Source organism: Candoia aspera, chromosome 2 (assembly GCF_035149785.1).
Source record: "Candoia aspera isolate rCanAsp1 chromosome 2, rCanAsp1.hap2, whole genome shotgun sequence".
NCBI classification, from domain to species: Eukaryota; Metazoa; Chordata; class Lepidosauria; order Squamata; family Boidae; genus Candoia; species Candoia aspera.
The window spans coordinates 188,128,096-188,148,834 of record NC_086154.1 but is presented as its reverse complement, the minus strand read 5'-3'; the positions used below and the strand labels follow the sequence as shown (position 1 = coordinate 188,148,834).

General features: G+C 46.1%; 1 protein-coding gene across 1 annotated transcript in view; it reads right to left on the bottom strand.

Moving 5' to 3' along the window:
• The window catches only part of FREM1 (FRAS1 related extracellular matrix 1), an 82,264-nt gene extending 66,320 nt beyond the window's left edge, over positions 1-15,944 (bottom strand). Inside the window, exon 1 of the mRNA XM_063296643.1 lies at positions 15,723-15,944. Within this exon, the coding sequence (XP_063152713.1) occupies positions 15,723-15,944 (222 nt within the window). The remainder of the gene's footprint in view (positions 1-15,722) is intronic.
• Between the last annotated feature and the right edge of the window lie 4,795 nt (positions 15,945-20,739).

Genomic DNA, 20,739 nt, shown 5'->3' with positions numbered 1-20,739 from the left:
AATTAAATCATGCATGATAAAGATGAGAACCTAACAGTGTGATTGAGGTAGAAGAATGAATATTGTTTTTATTATATCCTTTAGATAAAATTGGAACTTGAGTAACCAATAATTGTGGAAGAATTCTGTAGATTACTGTTTTTGCTTTGTCACAAGAGAAATTTTCTTATGAAGTCAGTTATTTCTATTTCATAGTAGATTACCCCAATCTAATCTGAAATCAGATACTTTAAGAAACACTTCTTCATGTTTTAGGAAAATCCATCCATCCTCTAGTAAGTTCCATGTTATATGAGAAATAGGAATGTTTTAAAAATGTGTACATTTCGTGAGGGAGAAAACTGAGTGTGGCTCCCCAGTAGATGTCCAAGTCTTTATTTGATGACTGTGTACATCTTCCAAGCAACTGTTGGTCCTCTTTATAATTTATAAACAATGTCCTGAAGGAGGAAGATTATCATTCCTTATGTCATAGTAGACAGCCAGTTTGGTGTAGTGGTTAAGACACCAGGCTAGAACCCAGGAGACTGAGAGTTCTAGTCCCACCTTAGGCATGAAGCCAGCTGGGTGACCTTGGGCCAGTCACTCTCTCTCAGCCTTAGGAATCGGACAATGGCAAACCCCTTCTGAAATCTTGCCAAGAAAACTGCAGTGACAAGTCTAGGCAGTCACTAGGAATCAACACTGACACAAAGGCACCCCCCCCAAAAAAGCCATACTATTCTTAAAGGAATGGATTTTGAGTCTTACATGGATATCCAAGAAAAAAATATGACTACAGAACCCAACATTTTACATATAAGCTCACTTGCTACTGCATGGTCTTATGCTAAGGGCATTTTTATACTTTGAGCATTTGTCCTCTTTTTTTCTTCATGGGGGCACTGTAGTAGCAGCAGCTCTACCTCCCCTTCCATGCTTTTATTCTAACATTTAATTTATTTTGATTCATTACAAACATTTTAGGTGACCTGCTTTTTATGCCATCATCTCTGTCAAGACTTATGTATCAAAAATGCTCTAAAAGTCTCTGCCAATTCTGTGGATGGTGATGGGGAAAAAGAAGCTCACTCACTCAAATTCAGGACTCCCAAGTGCCAGCAAAGTCACAAAACAACTGAAGATTGATAAACTAATTTGTCTCTTACACTATCAAAAGCAAAGTAGCCATCTTGACTATGATGAAGAAAAAAAAGCAAGATTCATATTAAAGTGGAAGAGCTTTACCAAAGGTTGAGAAAATCTAGAGTAAGCCTTTAAGCCCCCAAACCTTTTCTCTAGGCTTTTATAAATTATATTGTAATGGTTGCCCTAAAAATAATATTGCCTTAAACTGGAATGTTTGAAATTAGTTATTATGTGTTCTACACTCAAAGATGGCTCTCAAAGTTTTTGTCCCTAAGGCAAAAAAAAAAGAGGAAATCCCTCATCAAGATGAGAAAACTATAATAAACTATATAATATATATTCATATATATATTATATATATATATATATATATATATATATTAATAAACTACTGTATATAATATATATTTATATGTATATTTACGCTACAGCCTCTGTAATCCTAGAGATGCTTGGCTACATGATCAGGAAGAACGGCAGCAATACCCCTCCTGGAAAATGAGGTTGGAGGCTAAGATCAAGAGAAGAGAAGTTAGTTAGCTGCTAGAAGTACAGAAGGGTGTGGAGGTTAAGGATAAGATTCAGCTACTGAAAAAACACAAAGGCTTGACTGCATCTGAAGCCCTAGGGACTGCTAAACAAAGGCTCACAGCACTGGCTACCAGGCTAAGAAGATACACTAGAGAAGCAGAGGCCAAGAAGATAAATGCCCTGTTCACCAAAGAACCATCCAAGGTGTACTCCCAACTGCAGTGCAACAACAGAGTAATAGCAGAGCCACCAACAGCAGAAACTGAACAGTACTGGAAGAACATATGGGAGAAAGAGAAGACACATAACACCAGTGCAAAGTGGCTGCAGGACCTGAGAGCAGACCACAGAAATCTCCCAGAGCAGGAACCAGTCACCATCACAGTAGCAGACATCCAACAGCGGGTCAAGAACATGAAGAGTTGGGCAGCACCTGGCCCAGACATGATCCACACCTACTGGCTAAAGAAACTAACAGCAGTGCATAAACGCCTAGCAGCACAGATAAACCAGCTGCTAGCAGCAGGCTCCCACCCAGACTGGATAACACAAGGTAGGACAGTACTGATCATGAAAGACCCCAACAAGGGAACACCATCCAACTACCGGCCAACAACCTGTTTCCCCACAACATGGAAAGTCCTATCAGGCATCATAGCCACCAAGCAGCAGGACCATATAGGCCAGTAGATGAGCACAGCTCAGAAGGGCATTGGTAACAACACCAGAGGTTCCAAATGCAGTTGCTCATAGATACAGCAGTTGCCTGTCATGAGTGCCGTTGAGCTAAAGTCATCAGCGCAATGGCACACATGACAATGACAAGGAAATAGGTGAAGGGGTACAAGATAAGTAGCCATCAACCCACAACGACTAACGGCTAACAAACAATAGCTAAACGGATCACGGAGCCACCCAAGCCATCAGCGGCAATACAACGGGGATCGCCCAGCTGAAAGCAATCAGCAGAGGAATGGGAAACCTGATGATGGGCGATCCCGGAAACCCTCACCCACCGGCAGGGCAACGTATTGGACAAAGGGGAGTGACGTGACCGTGAGCGAGGGGGCGCTGACCGGCGCGGGGTATTTAAACCCCGCACCGGCGCGCTCCTGTCACTCTCAGCTTTTTTCTACCGACGCTGTACCTGCCCTGCAAATAAACCAGAGCCTGATCCGCAAACCAGTGTCTGAGTGTTATTCAGAGGTAGGCAGCGCATGACATAAAGCTGAGAGTCATAAACTCAGCCTCGCCGAGCCCCACCGGACGACAACGAGCCGCGGGAGGAGTAGACGGCGAGAAGACCAGCAAGATGAGGCCGGAACGGCGCGGGCAAGGAGGGCGAGCCGCGCGGCAAGAGACAGAGGAGGACCGACCAAGGCCAGAGGCACCGCGGACTCCCGGAGCCATGGACGCCCACCCCACCCGCCCCGAGCCTCAGCTCCAACCCCAAGGGGAGATGGCGACGGAGGCAACCCGACCGCGGGAGGGAGCAGCACGACTTCCGAAACCAGCGGAGGACCCCGAGCCCCACATCGCACCCCAGCAACGGGCGTGGAGCGACAGCCCCACGGCGCTCAACACGGAGGAGGACGACGGAGACACCCATCAGACGGCGGAGGAAGCGGACCCGCGGCAGAGGGACGATGAACCCCGCCGGCAACCCACCCCCGAGGACGCGCCAACGGAACCAGCCCCAGCGGCGGCGCGGGCTGTGGACGAGGAGGCACGAGCTGAACTCGCGGCCATGCGGGCTCAACTGACGGAACTCCGGACCATGCTCCAGGCGCTTATGCCCCCCGCGCCACCCAACGACGTCCCCGCACAAGCCCACACCCCGAGCGAAGCACCGAACCCACACGGGCCAGCGGAGGACCAGCAGACGGCACAGGCGGCCGACACCACACCCCGGGAAGCGAGAGGCGGGGCCGCACAAAACGCCCGGGCCCCAAAGGACTTCCCCATCTTCTTCGATGGGACCCCCACAAAACTCTCGTTTTTCGTGACCAACGCTAGGGAGTTCATGGGGAGGCACGGACACTCCTATGACTCCGAGGCCGACAAGATCGCCGCCGTGGCGATCAAACTCCAAGACAGGGCGGCGGACTGGTACGTCCAACTGTACGAGTCCAGCTCCCCCGCCCTCGCCACCTTCCCTGCTTTCATCAAAGAGATGAAAAACTACTTCGAAGACCCCCTAGCCAAAGTACGGGCGAAAAGCGCACTCCAAAGACTTAAACAGGGCACACGCACGGTCCCTGACTACGCCCTGGAGTTCAAAGCCCTCGCGGGGAAGGTCAGCGACTGGTCCGAGACCACCCTGCTGGAAATGTTCAAAAGGGGGCTCAACCGCGACGTTCTCCAATGGGCCCTCTACCGCGACGACCCAGAAACGTTACACGGGTGGATCCACCTCGTGGGGAAAGCCGAACACGCGCACCGCACCTTCCTCATGACAACCACGGAAGACACAAACTATGCCGGGAAAAAGGTACCCGCACCACACGGGGGGATGGCCGGCCCCATATACCCAAAAAAGAAGTTCAACCGGGAGCCCTGCGGGAGGTGTGGCAAATTAGGGCACAAGACGGCGGATTGCTTCGCCAACCGACCGCCGACCAGCGCGCCCAAACCCACTCCGAAAATTAGCCCCAAACCACCCAACCCGGGGCCGCCTCCTCACCGCCGAATGACCGTGGCCACAGCGACACCGGAAGAGGGCTGGGACGCTTACTGGGGGGAAGAGGACAATACAGACCCCGACCAGCCGGCAGGAAATGCTCCCCGCTTGCCCTGAGACGCGTGGCGAGGCAGGCGGTGGGACAGCAACGCGGACCACCTCAACGAAACGACGAAAGCCCCGTAATATTGGCAGCAATTCAACTCTCTGCCGGCAACGGAGCCACCACGGCCGCGGCACTAGTGGACTCGGGGTGCTCAAAAAACCTCATCCACCCCGACCTAGTCGCCAAACTCGAACTCCGCTGCTTCCCCCTCCCCACGCCGCTGGCATTCCACCAGCTGGACGGCTCTACAGCGGAAGGGAAACCAGCCACGCTACAAACCGAGCCGGTCACCCTGCAAATGGGCACTCACACCGAGCGCACATCGTTCGTAGTCACGCACATCGGACGGCCCATTGCAGTCCTGGGGATGCCATGGCTCGCGACAAACAACCCGCGGATCAACTGGGAGACCCGCACCTTCACATTCGGCGACGGCGAGTATCGAGCACCAGTTCCAGCGGGCAGAAGCCACCCCACGGTAGGACGAGCGGAGGCGACCACACAAGACAACGCCGCTACCACAGCAGACCTACCAGAACAATACGCCGACTTCTCCGAGGTCTTCGGAGAGGCAGAGGCTGACCAACTACCCCCCCACCGCAAGACGGATTGCCGGATCGACCTACTGCCCGACGTCCCCTTACCTAGACCAAAAATCTATTCGATGACCCCAAAGGAGATGGCAACCCTCCGGGAGTTCATCGATAAAAATCTAGACAGGGGATTCATAGAGCCAGCATGCTCACCGGTCGGAGCCCCCGTCTTATTCCGGGAGAAGAAAGACGGGACCCTACGGCTCTGCACCGACTACCGGGGCCTAAACGCGGCTTCCCTGTCCAACAAATACCCCTTACCCCTGGTGAAGGACATGCTCGCCCACCTGTCCACGGGCAAAGTCTTTTCCAAATTGGACCTTCGCGAGGCGTACTATCGCATCCGAATCAGGGAGGGGGACGAATGGAAGACGGTGTTTAACTGCCCCCTAGGCGCTTTCCAGTACAAGGTACTGCCCTTCGGACTCGCGGGGGCCCCTGGGGTGTTCATGCAGCTCATCAATGAGGTACTGCATGAACATCTGTTTAAAGGGGTCCTGGTCTACATCGACGACGTCCTTATTTACACAAAAACGCACGAGGAACATGTAACCCTAGTCAGGCAAGTCCTCGACAAGCTCAGAAGGGCGCAGCTCTATGCAAAGCCTACAAAGTGCGAGTTTCACAAAGAGCGCCTAGACTATCTGGGGTATCGAATCTCCGGGGACGGCATCGAAATGGACCCCGCAAAAGTCGAAGCGGTGCTAAACTGGGAGCGGCCCCGCAACAGACGGCAACTACAGAGCTTCCTCGGATTCGCGAATTTCTACAGGTCATTCGCCCGGGGGTTCGCTGAGATAGCCCTCCCCTTAACGGACCTCCTCAAAACCAAAGGGGTGGGGGACACCCGACGCGCCAAGAACCCAGGCACAGTGCTGAATTGGACTCCCGCGTGCCAGACCGCATTCGACAAGCTGAAAGCGCTGTTCACTACGGAGCCAATCCTCGCGCACCCGGACCCAGAACGGCCGTTCGTGGTCCAAGCCGACGCCTCAGACTTCTCCCTGGGAGCCATCCTGCTACAGAAAGACCCCACGGGACTCCTGAAACCATGCGCCTACCTGTCAAGGAAGTTCTCCGAGACAGAGAGGCGATGGCACGTCTGGGAGAAAGAAGCCTTCGCGGTGAAATCGGCACTAGAGACATGGCGATACCTACTCGAGGGAGCCACCCAACCATTCGAGGTCTGGACGGACCACCGGAACCTCGAGGCCCTACGAACGCCTAGACGCCTTAGCCCAAAACAGGTCCGATGGGCCCAATTCTTCAGCCGCTTTGATTTCCAGCTGAAGTTCATGCCGGGCAAGAAGAACTTCCTGGCCGACGCCCTCTCCCGACTGCCCCAAGACGAAGAGCCCGCCCCAGACACCATTGGGACGGTCCTATCCACCTCGCAACTGGGGATGGCCGTGACCACCCGAAGCGGCGCACGGAGGCAGCTCGACTCTACGGCGCAGCCGACGGCGGGACAACCGGCGACGGAAAGAAGCCAACCGCAACTACCAGGGGAATGCGCACGGACCTCGCCGCCGCCCTCAAAACCGACCCCTGGTTCCTGGCAAACCCCGACAAGGTAACGATGGCACAAGACCTGGCATGGGGGGAAGGCAGAATCTACGTCCCGGACTCGCAACGCCAGGCGATCTTGCATAGGTCACACGACGCCAAGCAAGCGGGACACTTTGGGTTCCTCAAGACCCTACACCTAACACGGCGTCAATTCTGGTGGCCCGCGCTCAGGCGAGACGTAAAAACCTACGTGGCGTCCTGCCCAACGTGCGCTAGGGCCAAACGGGCACCAGGCAAACCCGCGGGGCTATTGCAACGGGTGGCAGAACCCTCCCGCCCATGGGAGGAAATCTCTATGGATTTTATAGTGGACCTCCCACCCAGCCAGAAGAAAACGGCCATTTGGGTGGTGAAGGACTACTTCTCAAAGCAGGCCCACTTCATCCCCTGCACGTCGGTCCCATCCTCACAACAGCTAGCCAAACTCTTCCTCATCCACGTGTACAGGCTACACGGATGTCCCGCACGTGTGGTGACCGACAGGGGCACACAGTTCACCTCCAAATTCTGGCGGGCCTTCCTGAAGCTGACGGGGACCCAACAGGCCCTATCTACGGCTTGGCACCCTCAGACGGACGGAGCCACTGAGGTTCTTAATGCCACCTTAGAGCAATTTATACGATCATATACTAACTACCACCAAGACGACTGGGCTGAACTGCTCCCGTTCGCCGAAGTCGCATACAACAACGCCGTCCACACGAGCACGGGGAAAACTCCGTTCGAAGTAGTCTCGGGGCGCGACTTCATCCCCATACCGGAGCTACCTCAACCCCCGGAACCCCAGGTGGACGCTAGCGACTGGGGACGGAAGATCGCGGAAGCATGGCCAGTAATCACGGCGGCGCTGAAGGATGCACAGGCTGCCTACAAAGAGCAGGCCGACAAGCACCGGCGCCAACAACCGACGTTCCAGGCGGGGGATATGGCCTATCTATCCACCAAGTTCCTAAAGTCAACCCAACCCTCGAAAAAACTGGGGCCTAAGTACATCGGGCCGTTCCGAGTCACGCAAATAGTGAACCCGGTAGCAATACGCTTGGACCTGCCACACAACCTCCGGAGACTCCACCCGGTGTTCCACACCAGCCTCCTGAAACCGGCAACCACCTCCCGATGGCACCCAAGCACGCCACAGCCCGCACCGGTAATGATCGACGGGCAACACCACTTCGAGATAAGGGACATTCTCGACTCCCGCAAGCAACGAGGAACTCTACACTATCTGGTCAGGTGGAAACACTTCCCCCACCCGGAATGGGTGGCGGCGCACAACGTTAACGCGCCTGACCTGACCAGAGCATTTCACCGGGCATACCCCGACAAACCGCAACCAAGGTCAGCAAAACCAAACCCCCCCCCGCAGGCCCCCCCCGCCTCCCGTGCCCCAAGGGAAAGGGCCCCCCCAAGCCCGCGACTTGGGTGGACCTTCCCCCCCCCCGGGACTCACTCCCCCCGCCCCGGGCCCACGGGGTGGTGACAAACGTTCGCCAGCACCCTCCCCCCGCCCCCCGGCCGCGGGGGAGTGGCAAGCAAGTCAACAGGGCAACCTGGGGACAACGCCCAGGAGACACAACAAAGGCGACGCACTTTAAATAAGAAAAAGAAGGGCCCTACCTGGAGCTGAGAAGCACCCGACCAGCCACGCCTCTCGCCTCGCCGAACTGAGCCAAACAAACAGGGTGTGGCTGGAGCATGCGCACGCCAGGTCAGGACCCGAGCATGCGCACCATGGACTCACCCTGGGAAGGCACGTGGTAGAGGGAGGAGCAAAGGGAGGGGCGACAACTACTCCGGCGGGAACTTTGAAAAAGAAAAAAAAAAAAAAAATGTGTGGCGTTTTGACAGCTCCACGGGGAAAACCCAGAAAACCGGGGGAGAACACTATTCGAAAAGGGGGCAGTATGTCATGAGTGCCGTTGAGCTAAAGTCATCAGCGCAATGGCACACATGACAATGACAAGGAAATAGGTGAAGGGGTACAAGATAAGTAGCCATCAACCCACAACGACTAACGGCTAACAAACAATAGCTAAACGGATCACGGAGCCACCCAAGCCATCAGCGGCAATACAACGGGGATCGCCCAGCTGAAAGCAATCAGCAGAGGAATGGGAAACCTGATGATGGGCGATCCCGGAAACCCTCACCCACCGGCAGGGCAACGTATTGGACAAAGGGGAGTGACGTGACCGTGAGCGAGGGGGCGCTGACCGGCGCGGGGTATTTAAACCCCGCACCGGCGCGCTCCTGTCACTCTCAGCTTTTTTCTACCGACGCTGTACCTGCCCTGCAAATAAACCAGAGCCTGATCCGCAAACCAGTGTCTGAGTGTTATTCAGAGGTAGGCAGCGCATGACATTGCCCGAGACTCAAGGTCTAGACACACCAATCTGAGCACAGCCTGGATTGACTACAGGAAAGCCTATGACTCAATGCCACATACATGGATCTGTGAATGCCTGGAACTATACAAAGTCAACAGGAGACTCAGGACCTTCCTCAAGAACTCAGTAGGACTGTGGAAGACAACACTGGAAGTCAACTCAAGGCAGCTTGCACAAGTGGCCATCAAGTGTGGCACATACCAAGGTGATGCACTGTCCCCACTGATATTCTGCATGGGCTTGAACCCCCTCAGCCAGATTATCACAAGAACTGGATATGGATACAAGTTCAAGAGTGGAACTACCATCAGCCACCTCCTCTACATGGATGACATCAAGCTGTATGCTAAGAGTGAACGAGACATTGACTCACTGATCCACCTGACACGGACCTACAGTGAGGACATTGGGATGTCATTCGGACTGGAGAAGTGTGGCCGGATGGTAGTAAAGAGAGGGAAGGTAGTTAAGACTGATGGGGTGGAACTACCAGCAGGCCACATAGCAGACATACAGACCAGCTACAAGTATCTTGGTATCCCACAGACACATGGGAACCACTATGAGGAGGCAAGGAAGACAGCAACAACCAAGTACCACCAAAAGATAAGACAGGTCCTGAAGAGCCAGCTCAATGTGAAGAACAAGATCCATGCCATCAACATGTATGACCTGCCAGTCATCAGATACCCTGCTGGTATAGTGAGCTGGCCAAAGGAGGACATGGAGGCTGCTGATGTGAAGACCCGGAAGCTCCTCACAATGTACGAAGGCTTCCACCCTAAGTCCAACATCCAGAGACTGTAAACCAGGTGGAAAGAGGGAGGGCAGGGTCTGGTGAGCATCCAAGTCACTGTCCTGGATGAGACCCAGAGCATCCAGGAGTGCATCAGTAAGATGGCCCCTAAAGATGAGCTGTTGAGAGAATGCCTGACGCAGCAGCAGACATGGAAGGAAGATCAAGCAAAGGAAGTGCCATTGCAAGACAAGACCCTGCATGGGATGTACCATCAACAGAAAGCTGAGGTGGCTGACCTTGGGCAATCCTACCAGTGGCTGGAAAGGGCTGGACTAAAAGACAGCACTGAGGCACTGATCATAGCAGCATAAGAACAGGCACTAAGCACCAGATCCATAGAAGCAGGGGTCTACCACACTAGAGAGGACCCAAGGTGCAGACTGTGCAGAGAGGCCTCAGAGACAGTCCAGCACATAGTGGCAGGGTGTAAGATGCAGGCAGGAACAGCATACACTGAATGGCACAGCCAAGTAGCTGGCATTGTGTACAGGAACATCTGCACAGTGTATGGGCTAGACCCTCCCAAGTCCAGATGGTCGATTCCACAGAAGGTTGTGCAGAATGACAGGGCTAAGATCCTGTGGGTCTTCCAGATCCAGACAGACAGACAGGTACTGGCCAATCAACTGGGCATCGTGGTAATAGACAAGGACCAGAAGACAGCAGTGGTCATACTGTAGATATAGCAGTGCCAAGTGACAGCAACATCAGGAAGAAGGAGTATGAGAAGCTGGAGAAGTACCAGGGCCTGAAGGAGGAACTAGAGAGGAGGTGGAAAGTGAAGGCCAAAGTGGTCCCAGTGGTGGTAGGGGAATTCGGGGCTGTGACCCCCAAACTGGGAGGGTGGCTCCAACAGGTCCCAGGAACAACATCAGAGCTCTCTGTCCAGAAGAGTGCAGTGCTAGGAACAGCCAAGATACTGCGCAGAACCTTCAAACTCCCAGGCCTCTGGTAGAGGACCCGAGGTTGAGGAAGACACATACCACCCATATGGATGAGAAGGGAATTTTTTTAATATTATTTTGCTTTAGAAAACAATATAAAATAGAAAAATAGAAAAAATATTTTTAACTGTTTGTAAACTGCCCAGAGTACTTATTACGAGATGGGCAGCAAAGAAATATGACAAATAAACAAACAAACAAACAAACCAAACTCTTATTTACTGCCATTTAATGGTGCTCCAAAATTTCTCATTCAAGGCACCAAACTTTATCCTACTTAATGGTAGAACCAGCCATGCCTACATTACCAGTGCCTTTTCCCCTACGCATGACATTCAGAAATACATCTGTGTCCTGAAGCTAATGCAGGAAATAATTGAAAGAAACCAGATGTGCACTTCAATCAGTGTAGGCTTACATTGGCTTTAGTTAAAAAAAAACACAATGTTAAGCCTGGTGTGTGAAAATGACTTCAGATAGATGGGAAAAGCTCAAAGGCAATTAAAGCCTCCTGTTTCAAAATACTCCTAGCTTTGAGAATGCACCCTCTTCTAATGCAAAAAGATATATGTATATAGGTTTGCTTATCCATCAGAGAATAATTGCCGTGATATTCATAAATTGTATTTTTTTCCATAAGACATCATTACTTCTTCCTCTTAATTGATAACAAGGGAGATAAATAATGAAAGCTTTCTTCTCAACAGGACTGTTACCAAAACAGACAGCGATTATAAAGAAGACACAATCTGCTTTGTTAAAAAGAAACATCTGTTTTATGCTACCTAATATGTTTTCCTTTTATACAAACAGGCATCCATAATTGTCTATAAATTTAACAAGTAAAACAAAGGAGAGCTAAATCTTTTCTTAATTAATGTCTGCCTATGCTTTTATTTCCACTTCAACTACTTTTCAATTACAATATGTAATTAAATTGTCACACATCTCTAGCACATTACTCACTTTAATGACAGAAATGAGATCACAGGAAAGGCGCTTCCACAATACAGCATTTGCTAGTTAGAAGAACAATTTCTGGCATTGCCATCCCTACCCTGAGGCCCTCCAGATGCGCTGAGTTCAATTCTCATTGTATAGCATGCATTCAATATTATTTTGAGGTCATCAAAGATAGTGAGTGGCCAGTACGGACAAGAACCAAGTGCTAACTTGGCTTTATCCAGGACCAAAGTCATGTATTATAGCAGCCAGCTTTGTTGGTGTTGACAAGACTGCCACCTGCCAGGAAGTCATAGGCCAAGACCTGATTGGTGAGTGATGAAGCAGGGGGCAGGAACAGCATTTTGGTGCCATGGAAGAGGAGTTTAACTCTGTGTTATGGGGAGGGGGGCAACAGGGTCAGACATTTGAAGGTAGGAACCCAGTTGAGGTCCATTAAACTCTGGTGCTAGCCTTGCTTCAAGTACATCCTCTAAGAGCTTCTTTCTAAAACTAGAGCCCCGTAGAACTTTTCAGCTTAAAAAAAGACTTGTCTGTCAACATAGAAATCATGCTTTTCATGCAATTCCATGTGACATCAAGATAACTAGGATGTTATAGATAAATAAACATTAATTTTCCTGGATGACATCTGCTTCTAAAAACTTAATGGGAAAAGGATTAATATATAATTCTGCTTACACAGAGAGAGAGACATGTCTCTCTCATCCTGGACCCATATTTTATATAACATTTAGAGTCCCGCGATGGAAGGAGATGGGAAAATAATGAAAATTATTTTCATTAGAGCATGAAAGGCATTGCAGCTATAAAATGTTCTTCCCACAGAAATCTAGTGAGCCCTCTTTTCTTCCAATTATCCCAAGTCAGAAGGTTTTTTTAAAAAAAATAATAGGTTTTGAGGGTAAGATTTTTCTTATATAAATAAATTTAGTTATGTGATATTGCTTGATTTTAACAGTTTTGTCATTGTATTATGTTTATGTGTTGCCTTGGGAAAATTAAAATGTTAAAATTAAAATATAAATAACTGAAACACACATATTCAAACACAGACTTCCTAGTAAGGAAAGTTTGGCACATAACAATGGCAATTTATAGCCAGCTATAAATAACAGCATATGATGACCCCCCACATATGTGCCTTTCATTTTCAATTCAGCACATGCTCCATGCATTTTTTTTCCATGCCAAACATGCAACAAATAATAATCTGGATGACCCACTGAGAACTACAGGAATGCCTCTTTATACAGCGATGGCTGCTAGACGAAGCAACTGTTATAAAAAGTTCTATTTGTCCTATATATACAGATATGAGCAAAGTGCAATAATGAACAAACACCTGTAAAAACAGTAATAAGGTATATGTGCACGTAAATCCACTTGCAGAAGGACAGAATAGGATTCAGGAGCAGGTGAATGGATGTAATCCCACTATATGCCATTATTTACTGAACATGCAGTTTGGGAATAAGGGCATATACCTCTGGATTAATTTAATCCAAATTCCTCAAAGCAATTCATTGTAAATTGTTAACAAATAGCACTGCATCCACACTAGAGTCTGAATGGCTGCTCAGGGCTCACGTCACAATGAAATCAACACAGTACTTACTATGCTTGCATCTTGAGCACATATCAGTGTGTGTGTGGTAAGTACAGAAGAAATAGAGGTTGAAAGATCACAAAAGATTGCGAGTGTTTTACCATGTATACCACCATGGCTCAGTATGTTTGCTTTCCTGTACTTATCCTGTACAGTTTGTTTTGTTTTTTCAACTCCATTAACTGCATGTGGTCCCCTGGAAATCCTTTTCCTTCCCACCATAACAGCTCTGAAAAGACCATTTGGATAAACAGAGGGTTCTTTCTAAAGTTTGTAAAACAGTGTAATTTGGAACTGATTTTCATTTACTTAGAGTGGAACAGATAGCTCTGAATTTAGTCTTTTCCAGTTCTGACCTCCATGGAACCTTGGTCCTGATCTGTTTCTCCAGAGCTCTTGCATGCAATCAAGGAAATGTTGTGATCACCGCAACCTCCCTCCTCAAATTCCTTCTTTCACTATAACATTCTTTCTTTCACCCTTCTTTCACTATGTGCCATGGTAGAAGGGAGCGAGAGTATTGGATTCAATGATCAATGCGTCTGCCCAGAAAACCTAATGACTGCAAATATCACCAGATTGTCTCCCAAAAACTCTCCACTGATTTCTATGAAAGTGACAGACTTTAACTCCTCATAACATTCTCCCATTCCTGAAAATTTCATCCCATATTTATACAAATAAACTTAACATGTATTTGTATTTTTCCCATATTAGGTACAGGAGAATGGATTTCTTTTTTTCTGAATCTCATCCTGGATCCAGACATTAAGCTGGATTGTACTATGTCTGGAATACCCAGTTCAGATTGGACATCTCTAGAGCTTGAAACCTGACCCCATAAGAGATTTAGTGCCCTTTGCCTACCTCTCCTTCCTAGCAGTGTTTTATTAAAAATCAACTCTTTTCTGGCTAAGAACATTTTGTTTTTTATTTTATTTTATTTTATTTCCTTCACATTTTATTTCCCCCCAGAGATTCAACAAACATTTATCCCAATTTCCTTTCTGAAATCTATAGAAACAGAACTTTCCATAAAACTTTTGAGAGCTAATTATCCCTACAATCAAGACTGGGTTGGGGCTGATTATTGTTAAGTGGTTGTTTTTATTGTTTTTCGAATTTTGTTATATGCTTTTATGATCTTATTCTCTACTGTAAATTGCTGATCTTTTGATTATGATGGTATAAAAATATAATCAATCAATCTCAGTACTATAATAAACCCTCCCATCATTAAAATTTCAAAGCTGCCATTGCCCAAATTGCGGGGAGCATGGAATGGAATATTCAAGAAAATAGTGCTGGGAAGATAAGTGATGATGTGTTATATGCCTCATGAGTGAGCCAAAGGATGCACAGTGTTTTATACTATCAAACACATGTACAGTAAATTGGCTCCAGATGAAATATAATCTTATGGCTAGAAGTAAATAAGAAGTATCCTGTTGGATCAGACTGAAGATATTTCAAGCTTAGCATCCATTTTCATAGAGTAGCCATTCATGGCTTTTCACAAAGTCCTCACCTCAAACACTGAGACAGCCACATTTTTTTATTTACTTTGCTTACTGATATTTCAGAATACAGTCATGAGGCCTCTGGGGGGGCGCGGTTTGATGGAAATTGGCAAGAGGGTGGCAGAGCATTGTGATGCAAACTCCTCCTTTTTTTAACATGTGTGTGACAGCCATCACACTGTCGGCTGTCAAAGGGAAGGGCTTGCATTGCAATGATATCTTGCTGGTTTTGTCACCACCCCGTCTGACATCACTGCTTCAGGGCCAAGTATGGTAGCCTTTGCTTTCTTGTAATGGATTCCCCCAAGTAAATTCGGAAGGGGGAGTTTATTAGACTAATCAGTAGGTGGAAAATGATATGTGAAATCTTGTGTATTGCTATAGGGTGGAATAAAAAGCATTCCTGTGTAGTATTTAGTAGCAGTTCTTGTTTTTAAACAGATCTTATGGTATGCTCCATACTTGCATTTCTAATCATACCATTATCATATAAGATGTAATTAAAAGGATGTTTCTATCCAATAAAGGACACCATGCTGCTGTACATGAATAAGAAGCTTGTCATAGCAGCTCTTAAAAACAAAACCGCTGTACAGGTAGAAGAGCTTGGGAGCAAAGTTTTATTTAGCAATAGTGGGAGAAAAAAACTCTGCAACTCTCTAGTCCAGCCTACTTTCAATGTGTAAGTAGAACTGTCTTTTTAGATTAATAGTAGTTTTTATTGGATGGTTATAATTCTGAAGCTTTCATACACTCTTCATTAGCCATAAAACGTCATTCCCAGACAGAAGCTCAGCACAGCTCTGCTCTCCACCTTGTCAAATAGCAGCAGCTTCAGATAGACTCCATCTCATCAAACAATCACCATGCAATTATAGTTGAATTCCACGTACCTGGGGGGTCAGCTTCCCAACCCTCTGGGTGATTGGCTCATTCATCACCACTTCTATTTTACATACATCCTTCTCTCTAGGGAAGGAAAATTCCAAGTCCTTTTGTGACAGGAAGACAGACTGACCCTTCATCACTTTTAGTCCATGGTTGACGCTGACAAAGGTGGAGCAGGTGGTTTTCAGATTCAGGGCAAAGAGCAACAGCACCCAGATGTTTTCCATAGCGTTTCCAAAGAAAAAGCACCTTATACAATGAGGTGTTTTCTTAATCCTTTCCAAAAACTAAACAAAACAAAACCTTCAACACCTAATTAAGAGTCCCAGGCTACAGTGTCTTGTATGTGTTTTATTAAGGGTACGTCTTGCATAACGAAACAAGGAGATCTTTGAAAGTATCCGCAGGTTAATAAATGCATGGATCAATTCCAACCTTTAGAATGGTGAACACATTTTTCCAAAATCTAGGTGGAAAGAGGAAGAGAGAAAAAAGACACACACAAACAGAAAGATGAGTATTTTATGAAATGGTTGAATATTCTTTTACATTAGCATCATTATATTTCATTTCCATGAGCAAATTTACTAAGCTAGTAGTAGAATTAGCAAGCTAAGAGTTGGAGGCCTTATCCAGACTGCTGAACATTATCTCTCAGTGTGCTCAATGCCATGAACTCATGGCCCTAGAAGAGTTTTAAGGAAGCAGAGGGTCTCAGACCATTGAGAGAGGTTACCCCATTATACCTAATAACCGTCCTAAAAGGACATGATGAAAAATATTATACATCCACTTTTAAACTTTTACCCTCAGCTCGGAAATCTCAGGCATTTTCAAGGTTGTCCTAGAAAAAGCAAGTTCCTCAAAAAAAAAAATATTGGAAGCTCGAATAAATCCAGTGGGCTTTAAACTGCTTACTTCTAAATGAAAGAACCCTCAAGATAATGGAATAATTTGAAAAAGGCTATTGCTTTTAAAGTTCTTGATTTTCTTCAATTATGTTAACTCAACATTTTTGGTAGGGCTATCAATGCTGTACTATAGCAGCCAGACATTATACACAGTACATTTATTTATTTTCTATCCCACCTTTATTATTTTTATAAATAACTCAAGGCGTTGAACATACCTAATACTCCTTCCTCCTCCTATTTTCCCCACAACAACAACCCTGTGAGGTGAGTTGGGCTGAGAGAGACTGGCCCAAGGTCACCCAGCCAGCTTTCATGCCTAAGGCGGGACTAGAACTCACAGACTCCTGGTTTCTAGCCCAGCACCTTAACTACTAGACCAAACTGGCTCCCAAATTTGCCCCACTACGGAGTTACATATAGATTGGCAGTATTCAGTCTGAAAAGGATATTGCTGGTAACAGAACTAATTTTCTCACTAAAATTCCTGCCCATTCCTTAGTGGGGCAGCACGTCCCTAAATATATATTCAGGAGACTGTCTAATACTGATAATCTTTTGTTTCTTCTGATCCCAGATAGCAAAGATATTCCTATGCTGGACAGTCTTTGTTTTCCCAGTTTCCTTAGTTGCCAAAACATGAACAGGCACCCAAACTCTCAAGTGCAATATTTTGCATCTCCAGACAGAGCTGAGAAATTGTGAAGAAAAGCATCCGGCTCTACTGTGAGGTTCCATTCTGGCTACCAGAAGGTCCATTCTATCCCTTGAAGGAGCTCTGATGAATAGTCATCTAAAGGTGAATAAATGAGGGAGATAAATGTGGATTCCCAAAGTCCTCAGATGTCCCACCCGCATCCCCTCCCAGTACCAGCATTACCTTTATGAATACTCTGGGTGCTGAAGACAGATTTATTTATTTTATTTATTTATCAGATTTCTCTGCCACCCATCTTGTACCCAACGACTCTGGGAGGCTTACAGATGAAAGATGTACCCCCTATGTGGCATCTCCTGATTGTGGCCCTCAGCAGTCTGCCTACCTTTGCGGTCCCACATATGTGGACCTCCTTACTGGTCTGCCATCCTGTTTCAGAGAACCAAAAAGGGTGGGGAAAATCTCCAGGAGAAAACAGAAAAACACTGCTTTAGCTGCACAACTTAATTGCCTTTCCTGCTTCCTTATTCTCTCTTTTCTTCTTTTTCAACTGCACACATGTTTTTTGGCCCAAGATGAAGCTAAGAAAAAAGGGCCCTACATCTTCTCTAGAAGTCAAAGCTAGGACTGAGAAAGGAGGGGTTCCCTTAACTGGGTGCTAAAGTCCTGCTTTCTGACCAGAAGAAGTGGAGGTAGCCCTTTCCTACAGGCACCAGCTCTGGTGACCAATAATCACTGCCAATCATCTCAGACAATGTTGAGCTAGAAAGAAGAACTGAAAAGAAGTACAAGTTACTTCCAAAGTCAATATCCCAATGGCATCTTATCTTGAATATCTCTTCTGCAAAAATCTGATATACATGGTAGATTCGAGAAGTTAGAACCATATATACAGTAATCAAAACATCTGACCAAACTTTGTAAATAAGCTTCTCCAATCACTGCTCCATAATAACAATGACAACAATAACAAGCATTGTACAATAATAACTCTTGTTTGCCTACAACTGTTTTTGATAGTTGCTTGTGGTGTAAAGACAACCTAGATTAATAAAAAGTTAAGTTCTTTTCTAATGTATAAATGCTTCCTTGTCTGATTGCTTGAGCTTTTTAGTCTACTTTCCAACGTAATAGCAGGATTATCATAATGCTATGTCTGTTATATACTAAAGCTAGGCATAGATAGATGATAGATAGATAGATAGATAGATAGATAGATAGATAGATAGATAGATAGATAGATAACTACTCCAGGAATACTTCAGCATTTTCAAAGAGTAGCATGTGACCAGTAAAACCTTTCATCATTGAATAAATTTGGTCATGTCTATGAAATCACAAATTATGCAAGGACATATATGGTAGGTACCAAGTTGTTGTTGATCTAAACACACTGCAGTTAAATGAAAGCTACCTGACCCGTTTTTAGTTTCATACCATTTTAAGAAGCAACCTTTTTGGTGGACATAGTACAATGATGGAGTCTGAGAAGAGCACAGCAAACAGTTATATTATATATTTCAAATTTAGTCACCTCCCATCTCACTCAGAGAGACTCTGGGCAGTTTACAATAAAACAAGAATAAAATACTAGTTAAAATACAATAAAACAATGCAATAAAAACAATCATCTTAAATAAATAATATATCCCAAGGGAACAGATGGTAAAACATTCTTAAATTAATGTATGGGAGCATCATCAGGGCGCTAACCACTGGGCTGGTTACCCCTCCTCATGCTCCTTGCGAGATGGCAGAGCCAGGTCTTCACCCCTTTCTGGAAGGCTGGGAGAGTGGGGGCCCGCCTCACCTCTGGGGGAAGAGTATTCCATAGAATGGGGGCAAAGAGTTCTAGCATGCCCAGGTTTCTTTTATATCTAGATGATTGGCTGGAGCAATGTTTTAATGAATTTAGGGTTTGCCACCAAAAATAGAAGCTTAGCTCTGTAGTAAGTGCCAATGTCCTACTGTAGCTTGACATAACTTTTGTACCTCATGTCCTGCTGGCTATAAATAAATAAATAAATAAATTGCAGTGAACATTTCCTAAGCCTAGCCAATGTCAGCCCATCAAACAAGAGTGTTCTTGAGTATGGTAAAAAATGTCAAGATGTGTGATCGAAACTCCATTTGTTTTTTTTAAGTATACCACAAAGCCAATGCATATAAAAAGCAGGCAGAGCTTTGAGCCACCAGTGTGGCTGCCATCTTGACTTTTTTTAACCATACCTTACAGACACCCACACCCTGCCACCAAATGTATGAAAGAGGATGGGATTCCCCATTTAATGATGTCTGTCATTTCCTTAGTTGTTCCCCATGACAGAGGGGAACAGAGATTTCAACAGGCAGTCATCACTTGAGGGATAGCTTTTATAGCTTTTATATGCATCACTCTTTATAGCTGGATGGAGCAATTGTCTGCCCATTATAACCACAGAGGTAAGACACACCGTCCATCCCAAATTACCCAAATTATATAAAACTAATGCAGAAAATGAAGCATGAGGCTCAGCTTATGCAGGCAAGTACATCGTTTCACAAGTTGCAGCTTAGCTTATGAGCTTTCTATATATTATCATTCTCATGACACTGGTTGATTATATTTATCTGTGGCAGTTGACTCATATATTTAGATCTTTCCTTTTCAGAACTGGTGAGCATGGATGTGTAAATCAATTCTGAATTAAGTTTTTCAAGAATCATCATGTTTTATATATTAAACCAAGGATGCAAGATGGATTTAGCCCTCACTGTACTCTAACCATCTTTGAGATTTAAGTCTGTAGTAACAGTAGGTAGTGTACTTTCCAGGAATATGATTATTATATAATTAAAAGACATCCCAAGGCTTCTAAGAAAGAATCTGATAATTGAGGCAGATCCTTTTCAGAAGCCTTGGGGTATCTTTTAATTACATAATGATGAGGGAGCCAAAATACTTTGATGGCACACAGATGTTTTATATTCAATTAAAACAGAGCCCTTTTTTCATTTTAAGAAAAAACAAATTCTATGTAGCATCTTATTTAATCATAAATTGGCAACTGGGCATTACTTAAATATTGTTTCGTTTCCTGAGCTACTATTTATAATTACCTGTTATAATTCCATACAATCAGTTCTGCATAGAAACTGTGATTTTAGGGAAATAAGCTTTCTCATACTTTGGGGGGGGAAAGCCAAAGAAATAAAATGTTCTTGTTGGCAACCATAAGAAAATAAATAACAATTCTAACTTTTTAGATCTAGTGAAGCTGAAAGGTGCAGTATTATTTCCCCACAAAAATGCATATTTCAGTTTTCTTTAAGGAAACAAACAACTATCTTCTCAGCTGTTATTTAGCGCATTGTGTTCTGCCTGTTAAAACAATTTTATGGTAGGGTGAGTGCCATAGAGAAAAAAATCACGTTTGCAGCTGGTCTTCGAGAGAGCTGTCTGTATCCTAAAAT